Source organism: Phocoena sinus, chromosome 4 (assembly GCF_008692025.1).
Source record: "Phocoena sinus isolate mPhoSin1 chromosome 4, mPhoSin1.pri, whole genome shotgun sequence".
Lineage (NCBI taxonomy): Eukaryota > Metazoa > Chordata > Mammalia > Artiodactyla > Phocoenidae > Phocoena > Phocoena sinus.
In genome coordinates this window covers 35,442,613-35,462,229 of record NC_045766.1, presented here as the reverse complement: position 1 = coordinate 35,462,229, position 19,617 = coordinate 35,442,613, and the positions used below count along the sequence as shown (strand labels likewise).

Below are 19,617 nucleotides of genomic sequence, written 5' to 3'. Positions count from 1 at the left end.
CATAATGATTTGATATAAGCATATACTGCAAAATGATTACCGCAATAAGTTAATATCCATGTATTGATTTTTGGAATATGTCAGCTCCCTACATTTAATCAATTAACAGTTCAAAGATTTAGAGCATATTTGGCTTAGGAAGCAACAATTCAACTATAAGAAATACGCATCTTGTTATATTTGGGAGCAGGTGTAAGGAATGATCTACTTCAGTTTTCTTTCTTGTGTGGCACATGCTACCCACAGATGTGAGTTAAGCGAGTTGAAAGTGATCATCTCCCATCAGCATGGCCAGGAATTCTGCAGCTCCTGTCCCCATATCACAGAGAGCTCCTGCGCTGTGGGAAAACCCTGCATAAATGCTGGGGTCACTGTGAAGATATATCATTACGGGTTGGGAGGCCTGCCCCCGGCCACTCCTAGGCTGCGGAGAAGGGGACCCGGCGGTTCGCTTGGACGGCTTCCCCTCCAGCCGGAGGAACGCGAACACGTCCGCCCTCTTGCGGAGAGAGGCGCCCCCTGTCGCCCGGTCAAAGAGGCGGCGCGGGCTCGCGGGAGGCTGGAAACATGGCGGGGAGGCCCGCGGCCGCCGGCACCCCGCCGCCGGACCGGGATCGAGCGGCGCCCAATGTGGTGGCGTGGATCTCGCAATGGGCAGACGACCACCTGCGTCTTGTCCGGGTACCGCAGACCCGCCGGCCGGGCAGGTGGTGGGCGTGGGCGGCGCGGCGCGAGCCTGAGGGAGACGCGTCCTGGGGAGGCCCGGGCAGCGGACCTGCCGGGCCGGGGAGGCATGGAAGGCCGCGGGGGAGCAGCTCGAGGGCCGTCCGGTCAGGGCAGCGTGTGCGGGCCGCGGGGGCGGTTGGGAAGGGCCGGGCAGACACCAAAGCAGGGCACGTAACTCCATAGGCCTGCGGAGAATGGAGGAGTTCGTTTCTTTAATGCAGTGAGAGGCCATTGGAGTTCCAACAAAGGGCAGGGGCGGCGGGGAGGGAGGCTGCATTTTCGGCGACTAGACAAGAGAGGATTGTGGTGATTCCGTTCTTTCTAACAAAGAGAGGAATAAAGGGGGCTGCCTGCTTCGTGAATAGTGTTGGAAATTGCTGATATAGAGGAGTTGGGATAAATGAATTGTTAGGGAAATCTAGGGAGCTTTTTGCACGTGTGAACTTGAGGATGCCTATGAGACCTCTAGATGGAGATGAGTGAACTTGAAGATGGTCATTAGACTTCTAAACGTAGCTGTAGATGTTCTAGGCAACTGGAGACAGGAGTCATGTATTGAAGGGAAATCAGAACTGGGCATATAACTTTGGGAATGGGCTGCATAAACCTTGAGTAGTATTTAAAGCTTGGATGACGTCTTGGAGCCAGTCAGAAAAGCTCCTGAAGAAGCCCTAGAACTGAGACCTGGGGGCCTCTCTAACATTTAGAATTTGGGGCCTGAAAAGGAGGTCAGCAAAGACTAGGAAGGAACAGACAGGGAGGAGGAGGAAAATCAGGAAAACCAGGTGTCCTGGAAGCCAAGTGAAGAGTATGTGTTCAGATGGAGTGATTAACTTTGTTGAATTCTGCTGGGAAATTGAGTAGGATCATCAGCTTTGCAAATACTTTGCAGCCAAGCAGCACAAGAGCCAGGACCATGTCTGTTTTCACTCACCAGTGCAGCTCAGTCCTTAGAGTAGTAAATACCACTTAGTAAGTGCTAGATAAATATTTGTAGCATTAATGCAATATATATATGTGAATATGCACACACATATATGTTAATTGACAAGGCCTTGGTTCTTCCAGTTAAGCAGGAAGAGATGCATTGGTTATTACAAATTAAAAAATAACCTCATCAGCACTGGGGAGGAAACAGTGTTAAGTTAGCAAGCACATGGATAGTTCATTCCAAGTAATCCAATCACAGAATGTACCCTTGTGTATATTTTCAACTTCATCTCTTATATGCTTAGTTGTATTTATTGAAGGAAAGCATGTTAGATTACCACTGTTGAGGGAATTACAGTATCCTTATTAAATTAATTAAACTCCTTTAGGTCTGTTTCAGTTTAAACGAAGCACTTCAAAGGTATCGCTAAGTTTTTCCCAACTGTTTGCAACATGTATTTCCCAAGTGCTATATTTTAAGGTTTTGGTGATAAAGTTTTCTACCAGATACTTAAATTCTGCCTGCAGACTCAGGGTTATGGAGTTCCTGTGGGTCTTGCAGAAGAAGTAAGTATTAGACTAGTTCATGCATTCAGGGAACTCATGGTTAAAGCAATACAATCAATAGAGAGCAGTACCATATTATGTGTATAATTACTGTGTGTGCCAGTTTGGTTGGAGAAAAAGGGGAAGATTAATGGGCGGGTGGGCAGTTAGTTTTTTTGGAAGAAGTGGACCTTTAGTTGAAGGATATGCCTTATTTGGGCACTTAGGTACAGAGAGGATTTTTTTTTTCTGCCTTCTAATTAGTACTTTCACTATTGTGAGTAATAATTAGGATTAATCATTAAATCTCTTTTTGAAGAACATCAGCACCGTAATGGCCATAGCTGGAGTAATGTTACTTCTAAGAAGTGTTCGACTGGTAAGTTAAAAAAATGAAGACGACATTATGATAAGCACCAGACAGTTAATTTTTCTCACTTCAAACGAGAAAGATGATATCTCAAGCAGTGTATCATTTTGTTATTCATATTAGAAGCTTTTAAATAGTATTTTAGAACAATGAACATATTTTAAGATGTTGGTTTAAAAGTAACACATCCACAGGATTTTATGGAAAGTAATTGCACAGCCTGTATTTCCATAATTATTTTTCTTCCTGCTTAAAAAGGAATCTGAAAAGGATTTAATTTGCTAGAATGGTGTAACCACTAAATTTGCATTTCAGATGTTGAAAACAGTCAAAAGTGTTTCCTATGGTGGTATTAAATTTAAATCGCCGTTGAATTATGTCCCTTAGAACTAAATAATTTATGCTTTCATTTAGTGTATTTTTTTGCCCTTTCAAAAATGTATTAATAATAGACATTGTGGAAATCCATTTGATAATTCAAGATTTACAAGTATTTTTTAATACACTTTATTGTTATCATAGGATGTAATTTCAGTGTCATGTTCAGTGTCAGTGTCATGTGTCATCCAACTGCGATGGATATATTGCTTCTATATATATTTATTTCCTACACTTATCTCTATATTGTTTTGTATTATCATTGACTACACCCCATTACTTTATCATACTATATCTTTTCCAACTGTTGCCTTTTCACCCAGACACCAATTTCAAAACTTTTGTCTCTCTTTTCCCTTCTTTTTGTTTTAGTGCCTTGCACTCATCTTTTTAAACTGAGGTAATTGACATACAGTGAAAGTATAAGTTTAAGATGTACAGCATAATGATTTGACTTACATACCTCATGAAATGATCACCACAGTAAATTTAGTGAACATCCATCATCTCATATAGATATGAAATTAAATAAATAGAAAAAAAATTTTTTTCCTTGTGATGAGAAGTCTTAGAATTTCCTCTCTCAACCACTTTCATAGATAACTTACAGCAGTGTTCATTATATTAATCATGTTGAACATTACATCCCTAGTACTTGTTTATCTTATAACTAGAAGTTTGTACCTTCCAAGTTCCCCCTTCCCCTACTGCCACCTCTCCTAACCACAAATCTGATCTTTTTCTATGAGTTTGTTTTTGAAGTAAAATTGACCTACAACACTGTGTTACTTCCTGTTACACAACGTAGTGATTTGATATTTCAATACATTTCAAAATGATCACCACGAGTCTAGTTACCATGTCACCATACAAAGATATTGCATAATTACTGACTAAATTCCCCATGCTGTACACGTCATACCTGTGACTCATTTATTTTGTAACTAGAAGTTTATCTCCTAGTCCTATCTCCCTTACCTATTTCTTTCCTTCCCTCACTCCCCTCCCCTCTGGCAACCAACTGTTTGTTCTCTGTATGTATGACTGTGTTTCTGTTTTGTTGCATTTGTTCATTTATGTTTCAGAGTCCACGTGTAAGTGAAATCATACAGTATTTGTCTTTCTCTGTCTGACTTATTCATTTAGCATAATACCCTCTAGGTCCTTCCATGTTGTTGCAAGTGGCAAGATTCCATTCTTTTTTATGGCTGAGTAATATTCCATTGTATATATACATACCACATCTTCTTTATCCATTCATCTATCGATAGGCATTTAGGTTGCTTCCATATCTTGGCCACTGTAAATGATGCTGCAGTGAACATGTGAGTACATATATCTTTTCAAATTAGTGTTTTCGTTTTCTTTGGACAAATACCCAGGAGTGGAATTGCTCAATTATATGGTAGTTGTATTTTTAATTTTTTGAGGAACCTCCATACTGTTCTGCATAGTGGCAAAACCAATTTATATTCCCACCAACAGTTCACAAGGGTTCCCTTTTCTCCACATCCTCACCAACACTTGTTATTTGTTGTCTTTATGATAATAGCCATTCGGACAAGTGTGAGGTGATATCTCATTGTGGTTTTGATTTGCATTTCCCTGATGATTAGTGATGTCGAGCATCTTTTCGTGTGCCTGTTGACCATCTGTATACCTTCTTTGGAAAAATATATCTTTAGGTCTTCTGCCCATATTTTAATTGGGTTGTTTGTTTTTTTGATGCTGAATTGTATAACTTCTTTGTATATTTTGGAAATTAAGCTCTTATTGGATATATCACTTGTAAATATCTTCTCGAATTCAGTAGGCTGCCTATTTGTTTTGTTGACAGTTTCCTTCACTGTGCAAAAGCTTTTAAGTTTGATGTCCCATTTGTTTATTTTCACTTTTGTTTCCTTTGCCTGAGGAGGCATATCCAAAAAAGTACTGATAAGACTGATGGCAAAGAGCATACTGCCTGTGTTTTATTCTAGAAGGTTTATGGTTTCAGGCCTTACGTTTAAGTCTTTAATCCATTTTGAATTTATTTTTGTGCATGGAGTGTAGTCCAGTTTCACTCTTTGACATGTAGCTGTCCGGTCTTCCCAGCACCATTTATTGAAGTGGCTGTCTTTTTTGGGGTGGGGGGGCTTGAACTCATTTTAACCTTATATTTAATAGGCTCTTTCTTATAACACCTCCATGATTTTGTAAGTCATTCATTTTTAGCCTATGTATATTCTTCTGGAATGGAGCTTTTGAAACTTTAGTTCTTTTCGTTCTACTTTTTTCATTTTCTTATATCTCTACATTCCATGACATATCTGTATTTTGAAGTTTCCAAAATTGCCAAAATATTAAATTATCTGATTAAGAGTTAAGGGGAAAATAGTGCTGAGGGATCATTTCTCTTATTAGCCCTTAAAAAAACACATGAATCAATTAGAGATCATTGTAAGTTTTTCGTTATTTTTAGTATATAGTTCAGTACTTCACTTTGGTAATATTAAAAGCAGTGTGTGACGGACTTCCCTGGTGGCGCAGTGGTTGAGAGTCTGCCTGCCGATTCAGGGGACATGGGTTCGTGCCCCGGTCCGGGAAGATCCCACATGCCGCGGAGCGGCTAGGCCCGTGAGCCGTGGACCCTGAGCCTGTGCGTCCGGAGCCTGTGCTTCGCTACGGGAGAGGCCACAACAGTGAGGCCCGCGTACCGCAAAAAAAAAAAAAAAGCAGAGTGTGTTACTGTTTATTATGTTCACTTTTATTCTCACTGACTTTAATTCTTTTTTTTTTTTTCTCATTGACTTTCATGTCCTAATCCTGCTTATGTTAGGTACGTCATTGACTTATGCAAATTATTCAATGATATTGATATATATATATATAGTTATGACGTTATTTATTTTAGACTTAAGTTTGGTGTCTTTTTCTTAGATTTCATGGTTTTTGATAATAGTGATGAGAAGAGCAGACTAAGGAAGAGAAAAAGAACATTGGAACATTAGGGGATAAAAAACTCTGTTATAGAACAGTTGGAGATGTTTAGCTAGAAATAAGAGAAACCCCAATCAACAGTGGCTTAACCAATTAAAAAGTTGATTTTTCTCATGTCACAAGAAGTTTGGAGGTTAGAGGCTGCTAGCATTGCTTCCCCGACTCAGTAACATAGAATTTAGGTCCGTCTGATTTTCCTTGCCTTTCCTCATGGCACAGATGGCTGCTATAGCAGGCTGCTCAAGGCAGGAGGAGAGGAAAAAGGAAGGAAGGTGCCAGCCACATCTTTTCCTTTTATGCAAAAAGCAAAAATGTTCCCGGAAGCCCTCTGTAGACCTTTGCTCACATCCTTTTGTCACATGGCCACCTCTAGCTGGGGAAAGTAGGCTGGGCAAGTGGCCGTTTGGCTTTTCCACCCCATACAGAGCATGTTGGCAAGAGAGAATGGGTTTGGGAATGGATGTTGCATTGATATCTTGCCACAAGGAGCCTTGATAATTCCTCTCCAGCTTTCTTTTTGGATTGCTGGTTTTCTCTCCTTCTTCTTCCCTTTGAGAGTTTATCAGTTTCTCATATTCTTTCAGTTACAGATTGACAATTCCAAATTTCGTATTTAAAAAATAAAAAAGATTATTAAGTTTGGTACTGTGCTGAGCCCTTTATATATATAATTTCATTTAATAGGTAAAATAATTCTGTGATAGAGGTATTCTTATGCCTAACTTTTATAGATGAGGAGACGGATGGTCAGAGAAATAACTCTGACAAGATCATCCAGCTAGTACATGGCAGAACTGGATTTCATATGACATCTTCCTGAATTTAAAACCCTTATTATTTTCTCTTCACTGCGATGCTTCCAGCTTTTGTCTGTTTGCCTTCAGGACGTGCCCTTCACCCTCTGAAGCTTGGGCATAGCACCCTTGTTAGTGGGATCATCTTTCTGCCTGCTCCGGAGAGCAGGCTGTGTTTATCACAAACTCAGGATTTTTTTGTTGAAAGATGTCTTCCTCAGGTGTTCCTATCCTTTCCATTTTGACCCTTTAGCACTTACACTTTATATTAAACCTATTCATGTGTTGCTCTATAGTTGTATTCTGGTTTTATGCATATTGTCTTTTCCTCTTCCAGATGATGCCTTCTGTGTCACAGAAATGCTGCACTGAACTTTTGGCTGTTGAGGGATTATTGGATTCCTCCCATCATGAGGTAGATGCAGTGGAATCTGCCTTTAGAGGTTCTTCACATAGACTGTGAGCTTCGTGAAAGTAGAACATTGGGTTCTACGTTTTTCCATTTCCTCCCCTAGCTCCTTAATAACTTCCAAAACTCCAAACATCAAGGCACACTTTTGCCCTTTTATGTGTATCCTTTAATGAAAACACCTCAGAATTTAAAGGATGGACCTGTAGTAGTTGAAGACATCTTTAATGTCCCTCTCTACTCCTTCTAAGTCTTGCTTCCTTGGGCAAAATACTCTTGGTTTTCTCAGGTGATGTAGTTTCCAGGCTCTTTACCATCTTTTTTCTCCTCTTCTGGCTTTGTTCCAGTTCAATGAAGTCTTTTATGAAATATGACACCCAGAACAGCCAGATAGATTCCACTTAGAGCCTGATTTAGAGTATTCTCTCCCTCACCTCTCTTGTTATGGATCCTGCTTCTAATAATGTTGCTTTGGGTGGAACTTTGCAGAGGGGAGTTGTGGGGGGGGGGGCTGGGCAAAGAGGAGAGGGAGTTTGCACTTTTTGTTTTTGGCAGCCTTGTCACATTTTCACTCATTTTGAGTTCACAATTAACTAAAACCTGTAAATCTTTTCCATATATACTGCTTTATTCTCTTCTATCCTTTAGTTTGGGAGGATACAGGGGCAGACTTTTATGTTGTAGCTATTCATTCTAATTGTCAGGATTTTTTTTTTTTTTTTTTTTTTGCGGTACGTGGGCCTCTCACTGTTGTGGCCTCTCCTGTTGCGGAGCACGGGCTCCAGATGTGCAGGCTCGGCGGCCACGGCTCACGGGCCCAGCCGCTCCGCGGCATGCGGGATCTTCCCGGACCAGGGCACGAACCCATGTCCCCTGCATCGGCAGGCGGACTCTCAACCACTGCGCCACCAGGGAAGCCCTGTCAGGATCTTTTAAAATACTAACTCCGACTTAGTATTCATACCCTTCCAAGCATCAGACCTGCTGATGTTCGATCCTTATGCTCTCATTCAAGTCACTGGTGATCATATTAAACAGGAGAGGATCCAGGTCAGAGCCCTGTGGCTTACTCCTAGAGTGCCCCTCCCATTGACATTAACTCATCAGTGCTACCCTAGGGATGTCACAGAACCATATTGGGAGCCATCTATGTGGATGTTTAGCCCACATTTCTGTGTCTTTCCCATAAACTTTTCATAGACACCGTCTGTCAGGTGACTCACTCAAACTTTTCCTGTGTGTTTGATTTAGGATTTCTCTTCCCTTTTGTTTATGTTCTGCATATTCCACATTCTTGAATGAATGCTGACAATACATATCTTCAGAATCTTTTTCCTCACAGTGTTTTCTCCAGAAAAAGCAGTCACCTCCTTTTTATCTAGATTCACCAGTTGTTAACATTTTTGCCATGGTTGTGCTTTCTCTCTCTCCCTCAGTGAAACCATTTGAAAGCAAGTTGCAGACATGATGGAACTTGTCCCATAAGGACTTCCTAGTGTACTTCCTAAGAGCAGGGATATTTTCCTACATAGTCACATTAATATCACAGCTAATAAATTTAATATTTTTACAGTAATATCTAAAATCCAGTTCATATTCATATTTATCTTCTGAAAATATCCTTTGTAGCTGTTTTTTGCCCAGTCTAAGGTTCAGCCCAGGATCACACACTGTATTTAGTTGTCATGTCTCTTTAGTCTCCTTTAATCTAGACTTTTACCCCACTTTATGTTTAATTTTTGTCTGTCATGACACTGCCATTTTTGAAGAGCCCAAGCCACTTGTCTTAGAGAATGTCCCACAGTCTAGATTTGTGTTTCCTTGGTAGATTTAGTGTGAACAAGAAGGTGACGGTGTATACTGCTTCCTGTTGTGTCGCATCAGGAGACTCACAGTGTCCGTCTGTCCTAGAACATTATCACATCTAAGATAATTAATAACCCCTTAGCATCATCTAATACCCAGACCATATTAAGAGTTCCTTGATTGTCTCAGTGGTGTCTTTTTTCAATAGATGATCTGTTCGAATCAGGATTCAAATGGTTCATATATTGCGTTTGTTTGTTATATCTCTTATGACTCATTTATTTTATAACAGTCTAGAACCCCACCCCCATTTTTTCCCCTTTACTCCATTGATTTGTTAGAGTAACCAAGTCATTTATCCCATTTTTAACGTTCCACGTTCTGGATTTGTCTGCTACAATATTTTTCTTGTTTGAAAAAAATTTTTTTAATGTTTAGACCAACTTTACTATCTTAGGAAGTTGGGTATTCATTTATCCTTCTGTCTGTATGAGGTTCTCACCCAGCCATGATTATGAATTAAGGTTATCTCTATAGTACTGTTAATATGGAAGACACAGGTATAAAATGTTGACTAACTCCAAGGTGTTAGGTATTTAAATAAATTCCTAATGTTGGCCTTTTGGGAGGGGCCTTTTTCTCCTATAAGATAAAAAATAAGGGAAAAAACCTTGTTGATTAGTAGTCAAATTTAACTTGCCTCAGTTTTGGTTAGGTTCTCCCAGCAGTACCTGCATGAATAGATGGTACATCTATAGTACAGGATAGTGACTATTTAGCCAGATTTGTGTGGTGCCATGTTTAGACTCACTGCTTTTTGATGGATTGTGTCATATTTGGAGGATGTAGGCTTTTAGAAATTAGGAGTCTGTTTAATGTTCTCTATATAGTAGCTTGAAATAGTAAAATAATGAGTAAATATTTCTAAATAATGTTCCCATAAACACTTTGTGTTAAATCTTATTAAAATTTTAATATAAAATTAAGAACCAAATAAAAAATTTCCAGTGGTTATATCTTCTTTAAAATGTTTAGAGAATTTGACATGCTTAATTTTAATGTGAAAATGGTAATAAAATGTTATATTTTTCTCCTTGTAAATCAACAGACATCAAAATTCACAAGTCCTTCAGATATTCCAGTAGAATTTATAAGAAGGAATGTTAAACTACGAGGACGACTACGCCGAATAACCGAGAATGGTTTAGAGATTGAACATATTCCCATTACTTTACCTATTATATCTTCATGGAGAAGTAAGTAAGGTGCAAAAATAATAACACTAAATAACTATTTTAATGTTCCTTTATTAGAAGTTATTTTAAAAATAGCAAAAAAAAAGTCATTTTAATTTTTAGTAACTTTCCATTGTCTATGAGGGAAAGTCCAAATTCTTGACTTACATACAAGAACTATTTAATTTGGCTCTAGATTTCTTTTCTTCCTTCCCTCCTTTTCTCATCCAACCACTCAGTCGTTCATTCAGGCATTCAAGCATTTATTCCACAAATATTGAGCACATGTTATGTTCTAGGTCCTATGCTAGCCATACGTGCGGAGTGAAATAAACAAGACCACTCTACCCCTTGGAGCTTATAGTACAGGTGGAAGATGGGCAACAGACAAATGAAAAATTGTCCTAAGAGCTATGAAGAAGAGGGTCAGGGTATAGGATGAGAATTATTGGAGGTTGTATGAAGGGCAAACCTACATATATAGTAGTCAGAGAAGGCCTCACTGAGGAGTTGCTATTTAATCAGATACCCGAAGAATGGGAGGGGGCTGGCTAGGAAGGATATGTGTGGGGATGAGTTGGCTCTTTTGGTAAGCACGTGAAGGCTCGTCTGGCCAGGGCATAGGGAGAAAGGGGACAAGAGACACCAAAGGAGGCTGGAGAGCTGGGCAGAGTCCATAGCTTTGCTGCTGCAATTCCCATTTCTCCCTGCTTCATGGCAAAGCCCCCAGCCACACAGACATGCCTGCTGCTTCCATGTGTTCTCATGCACTGGGCATAGTTCTTTGCCCAGAGTGACTTGGCTCCTGTGGATTCTTTAGGATCTAGCTCAAATGTCAGCTCTTCTGTGAAGCTCTCCTTAACTCCCAAGCAGAATTAGCCTCTTTCTTTCCTGTCCCCCAAGCAATTTATACACACTGCAATTAAAGTACTGAAACACATTTTCCTGTAATTATATATCTAGGTTTATATCCTTCTATTAAACTGTGAGCCCCTGGTGGGCAGGGAACTTTTCTTATCTATCTCATTATTCACAGTCCCTAGAAAAATAATTGTTAGCCAGCAGAGACTTGGCAAAATTTGTCAAATGAATTAACTGAGTTATATTTAAAGATCTTCTTAATATTATTTTACTGTTTTGAAGAAAGGGATTCTTATTTCTTTAGCCTCAGATGAATGAATATCACTCTGTTCAATTAGATAGGGCTGCAAAGGAATAAGATTAATTTTTTTTCCCCAGACATACCTGAAATGATTGACTTCTTTAACAAATCAAACAGTATTTTTCCCTAAAGAAAGATACCTGAGATGTTTATTTGGCCATTTAATGGCCATTTAATGGCCATTTCAGCTCTAAGCATGGTTTATACTTCATGAGTCCTCTACCTTCTTAGTTGTTGTAATAAAGCTACAATAATTTAAATCTCTCCTGTCTGAAATAGTGATGATTCTTTAGTGCTTAGACAGCAAGGTCATCACTTGTGATTGTCCAGGCTGTACATCGCACAACTTCAGGGATGGTATTCAGTGGGAATCTGCCCCAGAAGTCGAGCAATGCCACAGCACTCTAATTGCCATATACACATATTGTTATTAATGGGTTTCACATCAAATAAAAATGTTTATCAAGTTGGTACGAGCAATCAAAATTTTAGAGCTGAAAGGAAACTTACTTTTCTCCCCCACTTATTTAAATGTTTCCTATAGAATTTAAAGGCCATGTATGAAGCCATCTACCTAACAGTTGATGAAATCAAAGGTAGAAAACAGATTTTCTGCTACCCAGTCCACAACTTTATGTATACAGATGCAAAAGTTAAAGAAACAGACATGTCTTATTCGTCCCAACAGATGATAACCAGTACAAATGTAACGGTAGTGTTAATACTTTTTGTAACTGACATAAATTGTTGATGTTAAAGAGATCATTTTGCATTTTCATTTGTTAAACCTGTTTGCTTATAAAATGGTTGTAGAACTAGAAGTTTGCTTTCCAAGCACTATTTTGACTGATATAATAAGATGTTACAGCATAATCTTTTTCATTTAAAAATAGCTGTTAATTGAAAGCTCCTTATTTTCCTTTCACTATTTTTACTACCTGGCCTGTAAGATAGGGATGGACTTTTATTTTTTTTTTTTTTTTAAATTAATTTTTTTGGCTGCGTTGGTCTTTGTTGCTGCACACAGGCTTTCTTTAGTTGTGGTGAGCAGGGGCTACTCTTCATTGCGGTACGCGGGCTTCTCATTGCGGTGGCTTCTCTTGTTGCGGAGCACAGGCTCGAGGTGCGCAGGCTTCAGTAGTTGTAGCACATGGGCTCAGAAGTTGTGGCACGTTGGCCCTAGAGCATGTGGGCTTCAGTAGCTGTGGTGCGTGGGCTCAATAGTTGCAGCACGTGGGCTCTGGGGAGTGCGGACTTCAGTAGTTGTGGCGCGCAGGCTCAGTAGTTGTGGCGCATGGGCTTAGTTGCTCTGCAGCATGTGGGATCTTCCTGGGCCAGGGATCGAACCCATGTCCCCTGCATTGGCAGGAGGATTCTTAACCACTGCGCCACCAGGGAAGTCCCAGGGATGGACTTTTGATTTTATTGTAAGGAAGGCTAGGATTCAGGCTCCCCAAGTTAAGGCCATTCTAACCAAAAAGATTTAGCTCAGAAAACTACATCAGAGTAGAGTCTGTGTGGTGTAGTAGAATGTGTATTGGCGTGGAGAGCTTGTGTTCTATTTCTAGTTTTGGCTTATGGTTTCCACCACCATCAAATAAGAGAATTATAATATTTCCAAGACTCCTTCCTCATGACTATTCTGTGATATCCCTTCCTTCCATGCTCTTTGGTGTGTATGATGAGGAGGCAAACACACAGAGCTGAAAATTTTTATGAAGCGGAACTCTTAGGACACTTCATTTCTTCAATAAATGTTTAGTGAATGCCTGCTGTTTTGTCACAGTCTCAGTATATAGTGGCAAACAATGGATGTGATCCTACAGTAGTCACAACACCTGCAGTCTAGTGAGGATATTACTCAAAGCTTCTTCTATCCAGGGATGGTAAAAAATAATCTTTTTGACGTATGTGATACTCCTGTCTCGTGAAATTGTCCATTGTCATGAATTCACTTATAATGTTTTCTAAATTGAGGGTATAAATCAGTTGTTTTTCTATCATGTACTATCTTTATAAAAACCTTAAGAATATTTAGTTATGAAGTTTCCGACCCATCTGATGGAACAGAAATATAGCAAACTCCTTAGTGGTGATTTGCTTCCATATTCATCTTATGTCTGCCATTTTTTCCAGTTGCCCATGGTCTTTCCCTTACTTGACATACTCACTTCCTCTTCCTCCTCCTGCCTCTCTGTTCATTCTGCAAAACCCAAGTCCTGCTCTTGGGCTCTTCCACTGGAGCCCATGTTGCTGTCCCCTTATAACCTTTGGCATCATCTGTGTCATCCAGTACAGTATGAATGAGGCTTTTTTAAAATATGTGCATAAAAGATTTGTTGAAGAGCTGGTAAGATAGAAGGATTCACACAAAGCTAAAGTTAGACATCATAAGCATTAAAAGTTGCATCTCCTTTTTCAAAAAAACCTCAACTGTTTGGGCAGAAATATATGATGTATATAACTAACCTTATTCAGTAGATTAGTTCTTGGAAGATTTATTTTTAAATTTTTATTGGCCGCATCATATTTTAAATGCTTAATGGGGAATTGCTAATTTTAAAGGAATCCCAATGACCTTTTGTGAAGTGAAGAATTAGGACATTAATACTTCAGGTTGATAGTGTTGACTTAAATTCATGTTTTTGGTCCCAAAAATTTTGGTCTTAAAGACTAGAGGATGTTTTATTGGAAGACAGCTGGTGTTGATGGCAGCATTAAAGGATTGAAGAGAGACCTCAGAATCTTCAAGCTTCCTTCAACTCATTATGTACCAATGATTTAAATTCATCTAGTCTTTATTATATGTTCTGCCTTAATCTAATTTATGTATTTACTGTGTCACAGATTTTTCTAAGGAAATAATCCTACTTACACCTTTTGATACTTATCGAACTGAAACTCTAGGACAGGTTTCAAGAACCCATGCCCTAAATAAAATGTTTTTCTATCATCAGATAATATTGTGGCAAGCTTCTAGGATATCTTCCTGAACTCAAGTATTACTTTTTCCCTAGTAATTAAATGAACTTAACTTTATACTTTCAGCTACTTGTATAAGAGTTTAACATATGTTAAATGTATAATTTCTTTCAAAAAAGTCATTAAGATTTTTTTTTGTCAGCCATTATCCTTTATGGAAAGTTATAAACTTTTTCTGCAATAAAATCCTGTTATTAAAGTTTAATTGGTTAAAATTTTATCAAGAGTTTGCCCAGACTTTCTTATCACTATGTTACTTGGGTAATAAATTGATAAAATCCTGTCTGGAAGTCAGTTTTGTAAAATGTATATTAAAAAAATAATGTTGATATTAATCAATATTTATTGAGATGGGAAAATATCCTCAGTACATTAAGTGAAAACGCAGTTTATACAGTCCTATTGGTCGTAGGAGCTTATATTATTGAACGACATATCTTGTAGCATTACGTGTATGTGTGCAGAGAAATAAATCTGGCAGATTTTTTTTTTTTTTTTTTTTTTTTTTTTTGCGGTACGCGGGCCTCTCACTGCTGTGGCCTCTCCCGCCGCGGAGCACAGGCTCCGGACGCGCAGGCCCAGCAGCCACGTCCCACGGGCCCAACCGCTCCGCGGCACGTGGGATCTTCCCAGACCGGGGCACGAACCCGTGTCCCCTGCGTCGGCAGGCGGACTCCCAACCACTGCGCCACCAGGGAAGCCCAAATCTGGCACATTTTTTATAAAAAGGTAAATTGGTTAAACCCCACATCCTGTTCTGGATCTTACTGAAATGAGTTTTTGAAATTTCCATCTGTTACATACTTGTATTGTTTTAAAAGACAGGTTGACTATAGAAATGAATGGATCTATATCTAGATAGTCTGGGTATTTATAAATAAACATAATATATCCAGTTGTTTTTTGGAGCCCAAATGACTTTGGAATTTGCTTTTGCAACGTGGTATTAAAGCTAAAACTCTCTTCTACCTAACCCTTTTAGAAGAGCCGTGTGGTGCTTTGCTGGTTAAGTTGGCTGGAGTAGAACTCACTGAAACTGGGAAGGTGTGGTTACAAAAAGAGCTAAAACCTTCCCAAATAGTATGGTTCCAACTTCTTGGAAAGGAGAATTCAGCACTCTTTTGCTACCTTTTAGTGAATAAGGTAAGTAGTGTGAAGAAATAGCTAGCAATATTTTATTCTTATTATTTAATACATAAACTCGTCATTAATCAGAGCCTTGAATATATAATGAGACTGAATTTTTTTGTCTTTTTAAAGTACGACTCACAGTGATTATGTATAGAGAACTAGATATTTCATCCATAAATTTTGCTATAAAATTTGTTTATTATAGAAAAAATTATGTTTATATGTTGATTATAGAAAAAATAGAAAATTTTAAAAAAGTTAAAAAACTTCGAATTATTATTGACTCTGGACATTGCCAGTTTAAGGAGTATCTTATACATTTATTTATGGACATTATATCACACTTGTTATTATAAACCACTTGTTGAGTGCGACTTGTCAACTGAAAATTGCAAAGAGCAAGGGTGTTTTCTGAAGGTAAATATTGCTCATTCTGGTCCAATACCTTGTAGATAGGTATGTCTTAACATATAAGTCTTTGAACTCTAAAAACATTGAGCATATTTAATACTACTGGCATATTTAAATTGAGCCTATTTAAATACTATTCATGATCAGTAGTCAGTCATCTGAAGACATTGCCTCAGAGTTTCCTTACCTTTATGACTGGCCATTAGCCATTCTGTAACTGCGGATGCCTGAGAGCTTCATTACTGTTGCCCTGTCACTGTCTTGAGTCCTTCGATGTGCCTTCTTCCAAATTTCTTTTGGTGGACGATTACTGAAAAAAGAACATGGAAAAATAAAATAGTTGAAATGTTATGATAACAGGATTAAGGGTAATTTTTCTTATTTTTAAAGTTCCTTATTATGTAACAAACAAGAATAATCTGAAGAGAAAAATAACCTCACATTAAAGTGATTAGAATTGTAACTATTTTAATTATTAAAGCTTTGTGAATTATTAATAGAGCACCTAGTGAAATCCATTAATTTTTGCATGTCCAGATCACATTCAGTTCTTTCAAAATAAGAATTATCCAATACTGATTGGTTGAAGCATCTTACACTTGACTAAGTTGATAATACAAAAGTATATAAAAGATCCCAAAGGCCTTACAAAAATATTAACTTCTCTTTTCAGTTGAGGAGTATATATTATTTATCCTCAAAACCCCCCTATGGAATCATTTTATTCCCATTTACGGGGGGGACTCCGGGTAACCAAGTAGAAGAACCGGTATTCAAGCCCAGCTCTTCCTGGCTTCTGAGCCCACACTTTACATTATCTGTCTTTACCTTATACTCTTTCCTAGAAGGTGACCAAATTATGCTTTATGCTATTTCGGTAATTTACTTCTGTTGAATTTTACTGTAGCGTGAGGTTGAATTTTAATTATTTTTATTTTGGTTCAGCTCATTAAATTTAAAACATTGAGACAAATATGATAATCCCTTTAAAACTGTATTTCTTAGCCGCTTATCATCATGTACCAAAAGTTACTGCATTTAAAGGAACAAAATGTTACTTTATTCCTTTATATAGTCTTAGAAAATGTTTCCTACTTAAAATTTTTAGTTTTCACATTAAAAAAATTTAACTGTGAATTACTTGTCTAATGAAGCTACAAAATTACTAATACTTTGTTAAAATTAACCTTGTTAAGTTAAAATCCCACAAGGACTATGGAAATAGCTAAGCAGGATCTCCTTTACACTGTAAATTAGCGAGAAAAAAAAAAAAATCCCATTTATCTGGTTTCATTAGGCAGTGAGGTATGAATGAAATTTCCTGAAGGGTGAAGATTCAAGGGCCAGGACTATTTTTATGTTCATTATTTTATGGGACATCTTTTAAAAATGTATTTACATGCCAGTGCCTTCCTCAAACACTGGACTTGTGAACCTAAATTAACAGTTCAGTGATGATTCATTTCATTTTGCATTTGTCTACTTTTTAGTTTCGTTACTTTTCTTTGGTTTCTCTTTTGCTATGGCCTCCTGTCATTTTACCTATCTGGTGTGTGCTCCATTTCCCCTCCAAACGACAACAATAAAACCAAAAAACCCTTTTCGTGCTTTATTGCTTCTGCACATTTTTGGGTAGGAGACCAGTGAGCCTGTGGAGAACTATATGTTATAAAAGAGTGAATTGTCTTTGAGCAATGGTCTCTTCTAGTAATGAAATTCTTGGATTTAGCATTAACTGTTTTAAGCTCTTAAGGACCCTTTTGCATTTATATTTTTGACTTTTATTTGGAGGACTCAAGTTGCAGAATGACTGATTTTAAAGTAAATAAAGTGTTACAGGTATGCTAGTAACTTTATTAAATAATTGGCTTGTGTTATTTTTTTATTCAAGGGTAGATATTTTAGTGTGAGTCTGAATGAAGAAATTTTGAGAAGAGGCCTTGGCAAAACTGTTCTCGTTAAAGGGCTAAATTATGATTCTAAAATCTATTGGAGAATTCACAGAAACTTACTTAAAGCTGAATTAATAGCCTTAAAAAAAGGAGAAGGAATATGGAAGGAAGAATCTGAAAAAGAAAGTTATTTGGAAAAATTCAAAGGTTCCTGGAGAGAAATATGGAAAAAAGACAGTTATTTAAAAAAAATTGGATCAGATTTCAACTTGAAAAAAGAAAGTTATTATGACAAATTTAGAAGGACTTATGAAACATGGAAAGAAAACATGAATAACTACTCCTTAATACTGAAGTTCAGAGAACTTCTGAGTCGCATACACTTTCGTAGAAAAGGATGAAATATTCCAAGAGATCTGGAGGTGACCTACTCCAAAAAAAATAAAATATAATGGATAAATATAATGAATATTTTTCATTGAGTTGAAATGGGAAATTTCCCCAAATGATCAAAGTTGCATTCTAATGTATTTAAATATTTAAGAGATGATTCTTATAAATGTAATATCAGAATAATTTAAATAAATTGTGATTAATGTAATATCCTTTTAGGAAAAATGAAACGCTCTATAAAAAGTTACCAGGTTGAGGGCGATATACATGTAGTGATAGTATATGGAGAGAGAGTTTAACTATTGGCCATTGTATTATTTTAGTCATTTTGGGCAGCCATATTTAACTTTTGTCTAAAGAGAGTATTTGTTTACTTTTGATTACTTATAATAAAGGGACTCTTTACGCATCATGTCTGAGGCTGCTCTTTTCTCTCCACTACTTTATAACTGCTTGTGAATTTGAGGCAGAGCTACAAGAGAAGGTCACTTAGACCATTTTCTACTAGTAAAGAGTGGCATGGGCTTCCCTGGTGGCTCAGTGGTTGAGAGTCTACCTGCCGATGCAGGGGACATGGGTTCGTGCCCCGGTCCGGGAGGATCCCACATGCCGCGGAGCGGCTGAGCCCGTGAGCCGTGGCCGCTGAGCCTGCGCGTCCGGAGCCTGTGCTCCGCAACGGGAGAGGCCACAACAGTGAGAGGCCCGCCTACGGCAAAAAAAAAAAAAAAAGAGTGGCTTATTTCTACCTGTTGTTAGATGAGGCGGATAATCCTGAGGACAAAATCACGAACGAGACGAGGATGGCAGCACACAGGATAAAAAGAATAGGGATGCCTTCTGACATTGTCGAGCCCCTAAAGGCTTGAACTCTCTTGCTTCCCAATTTCTTATTACGCAAGATAGTAAATTTCTTTATTTTTAAAGCCAGTTTTAGTTGGTTTGAGGATGTGATATACACACATACTTGCTGCTAAAATCCTCCTGACAGTATAAGCTTTTTTCACAACACCAGCAATAATCCACCCACAATGTCTCCAGAAGTTTTTCTTTTTTTATAATTATTTTATTTAGTTAGTTAGTTATGGCTGCATCGGGTCTTAGTTGCAGCACACGGGCTCTTTCTTGCAGTGTGCAGGCTTCTCTCTAGTTGAGGTGCGTGGGGTCAGTAGTTGTGGCGTGTGAGCTTAGTTCCCCTGCAGCATTTGGGATCTTAGTTCCCTGACCAGGGATCGAACCTGTGTCCCCTGCATTGGAAGGCAGATTCTTTACCACTGGACCATCAGGGAAGACCCTCCAGAAGTTTTTCTTAATGATTTGTGATACTGACCAAAGTCAGAGGTATCGTCTGGTCTAAATAGTTGACTCCTGTCAGAATCAGTAATATAGAATAAAAAGTTTACTGCTGCTACCTGATTAAAACAGGAAACTGCTGCTTTCCTGTTTAAAACATTGGAAAGTAGATTTCTCAACATT

At 38.3% G+C, this 19,617-nt stretch overlaps 1 protein-coding gene across 2 annotated transcripts; it reads left to right on the top strand.

The window, feature by feature from the left end:
• Positions 1 to 548: 548 nt before the first annotated feature.
• Positions 549 to 18,556, top strand: C4H3orf33 (chromosome 4 C3orf33 homolog). 2 transcript variants are annotated; one of them, XM_032631420.1, is made up of 6 exons: positions 549 to 681; positions 2,522 to 2,581; positions 7,061 to 7,138; positions 10,047 to 10,194; positions 15,300 to 15,460; positions 17,751 to 18,556. In XM_032631420.1, the coding sequence occupies exons 1-6, from the start codon at positions 568 to 570 to the stop codon at positions 18,150 to 18,152; spliced, it is 963 nt and encodes a 320-aa protein (XP_032487311.1). In that variant the 5' UTR covers positions 549 to 567; the 3' UTR covers positions 18,153 to 18,556. The 2 variants fall into 2 exon arrangements, with proteins under 2 accessions (XP_032487311.1, XP_032487312.1); XM_032631421.1 differs by lacking the exon at positions 7,061 to 7,138.
• The last annotated feature ends 1,061 nt before the right edge of the window (positions 18,557 to 19,617 follow it).

Bases quoted from the DNA above. Each gene is read 5' to 3' on its own strand.
- C4H3orf33 (XM_032631420.1), top strand. From the start codon at position 568: ATGGCGGGGAGGCCCGCGGCCGCCGGCACCCCGCCGCCGGACCGGGAT. The intron at 682-2,521 runs GTACCGCAGACC...CTCTTTTTGAAG, and splicing joins ACCACCTGCGTCTTGTCCGG to AACATCAGCACCGTAATGGC. The intron at 15,461-17,750 runs GTAAGTAGTGTG...TTTTTATTCAAG, and splicing joins GCTACCTTTTAGTGAATAAG to GGTAGATATTTTAGTGTGAG.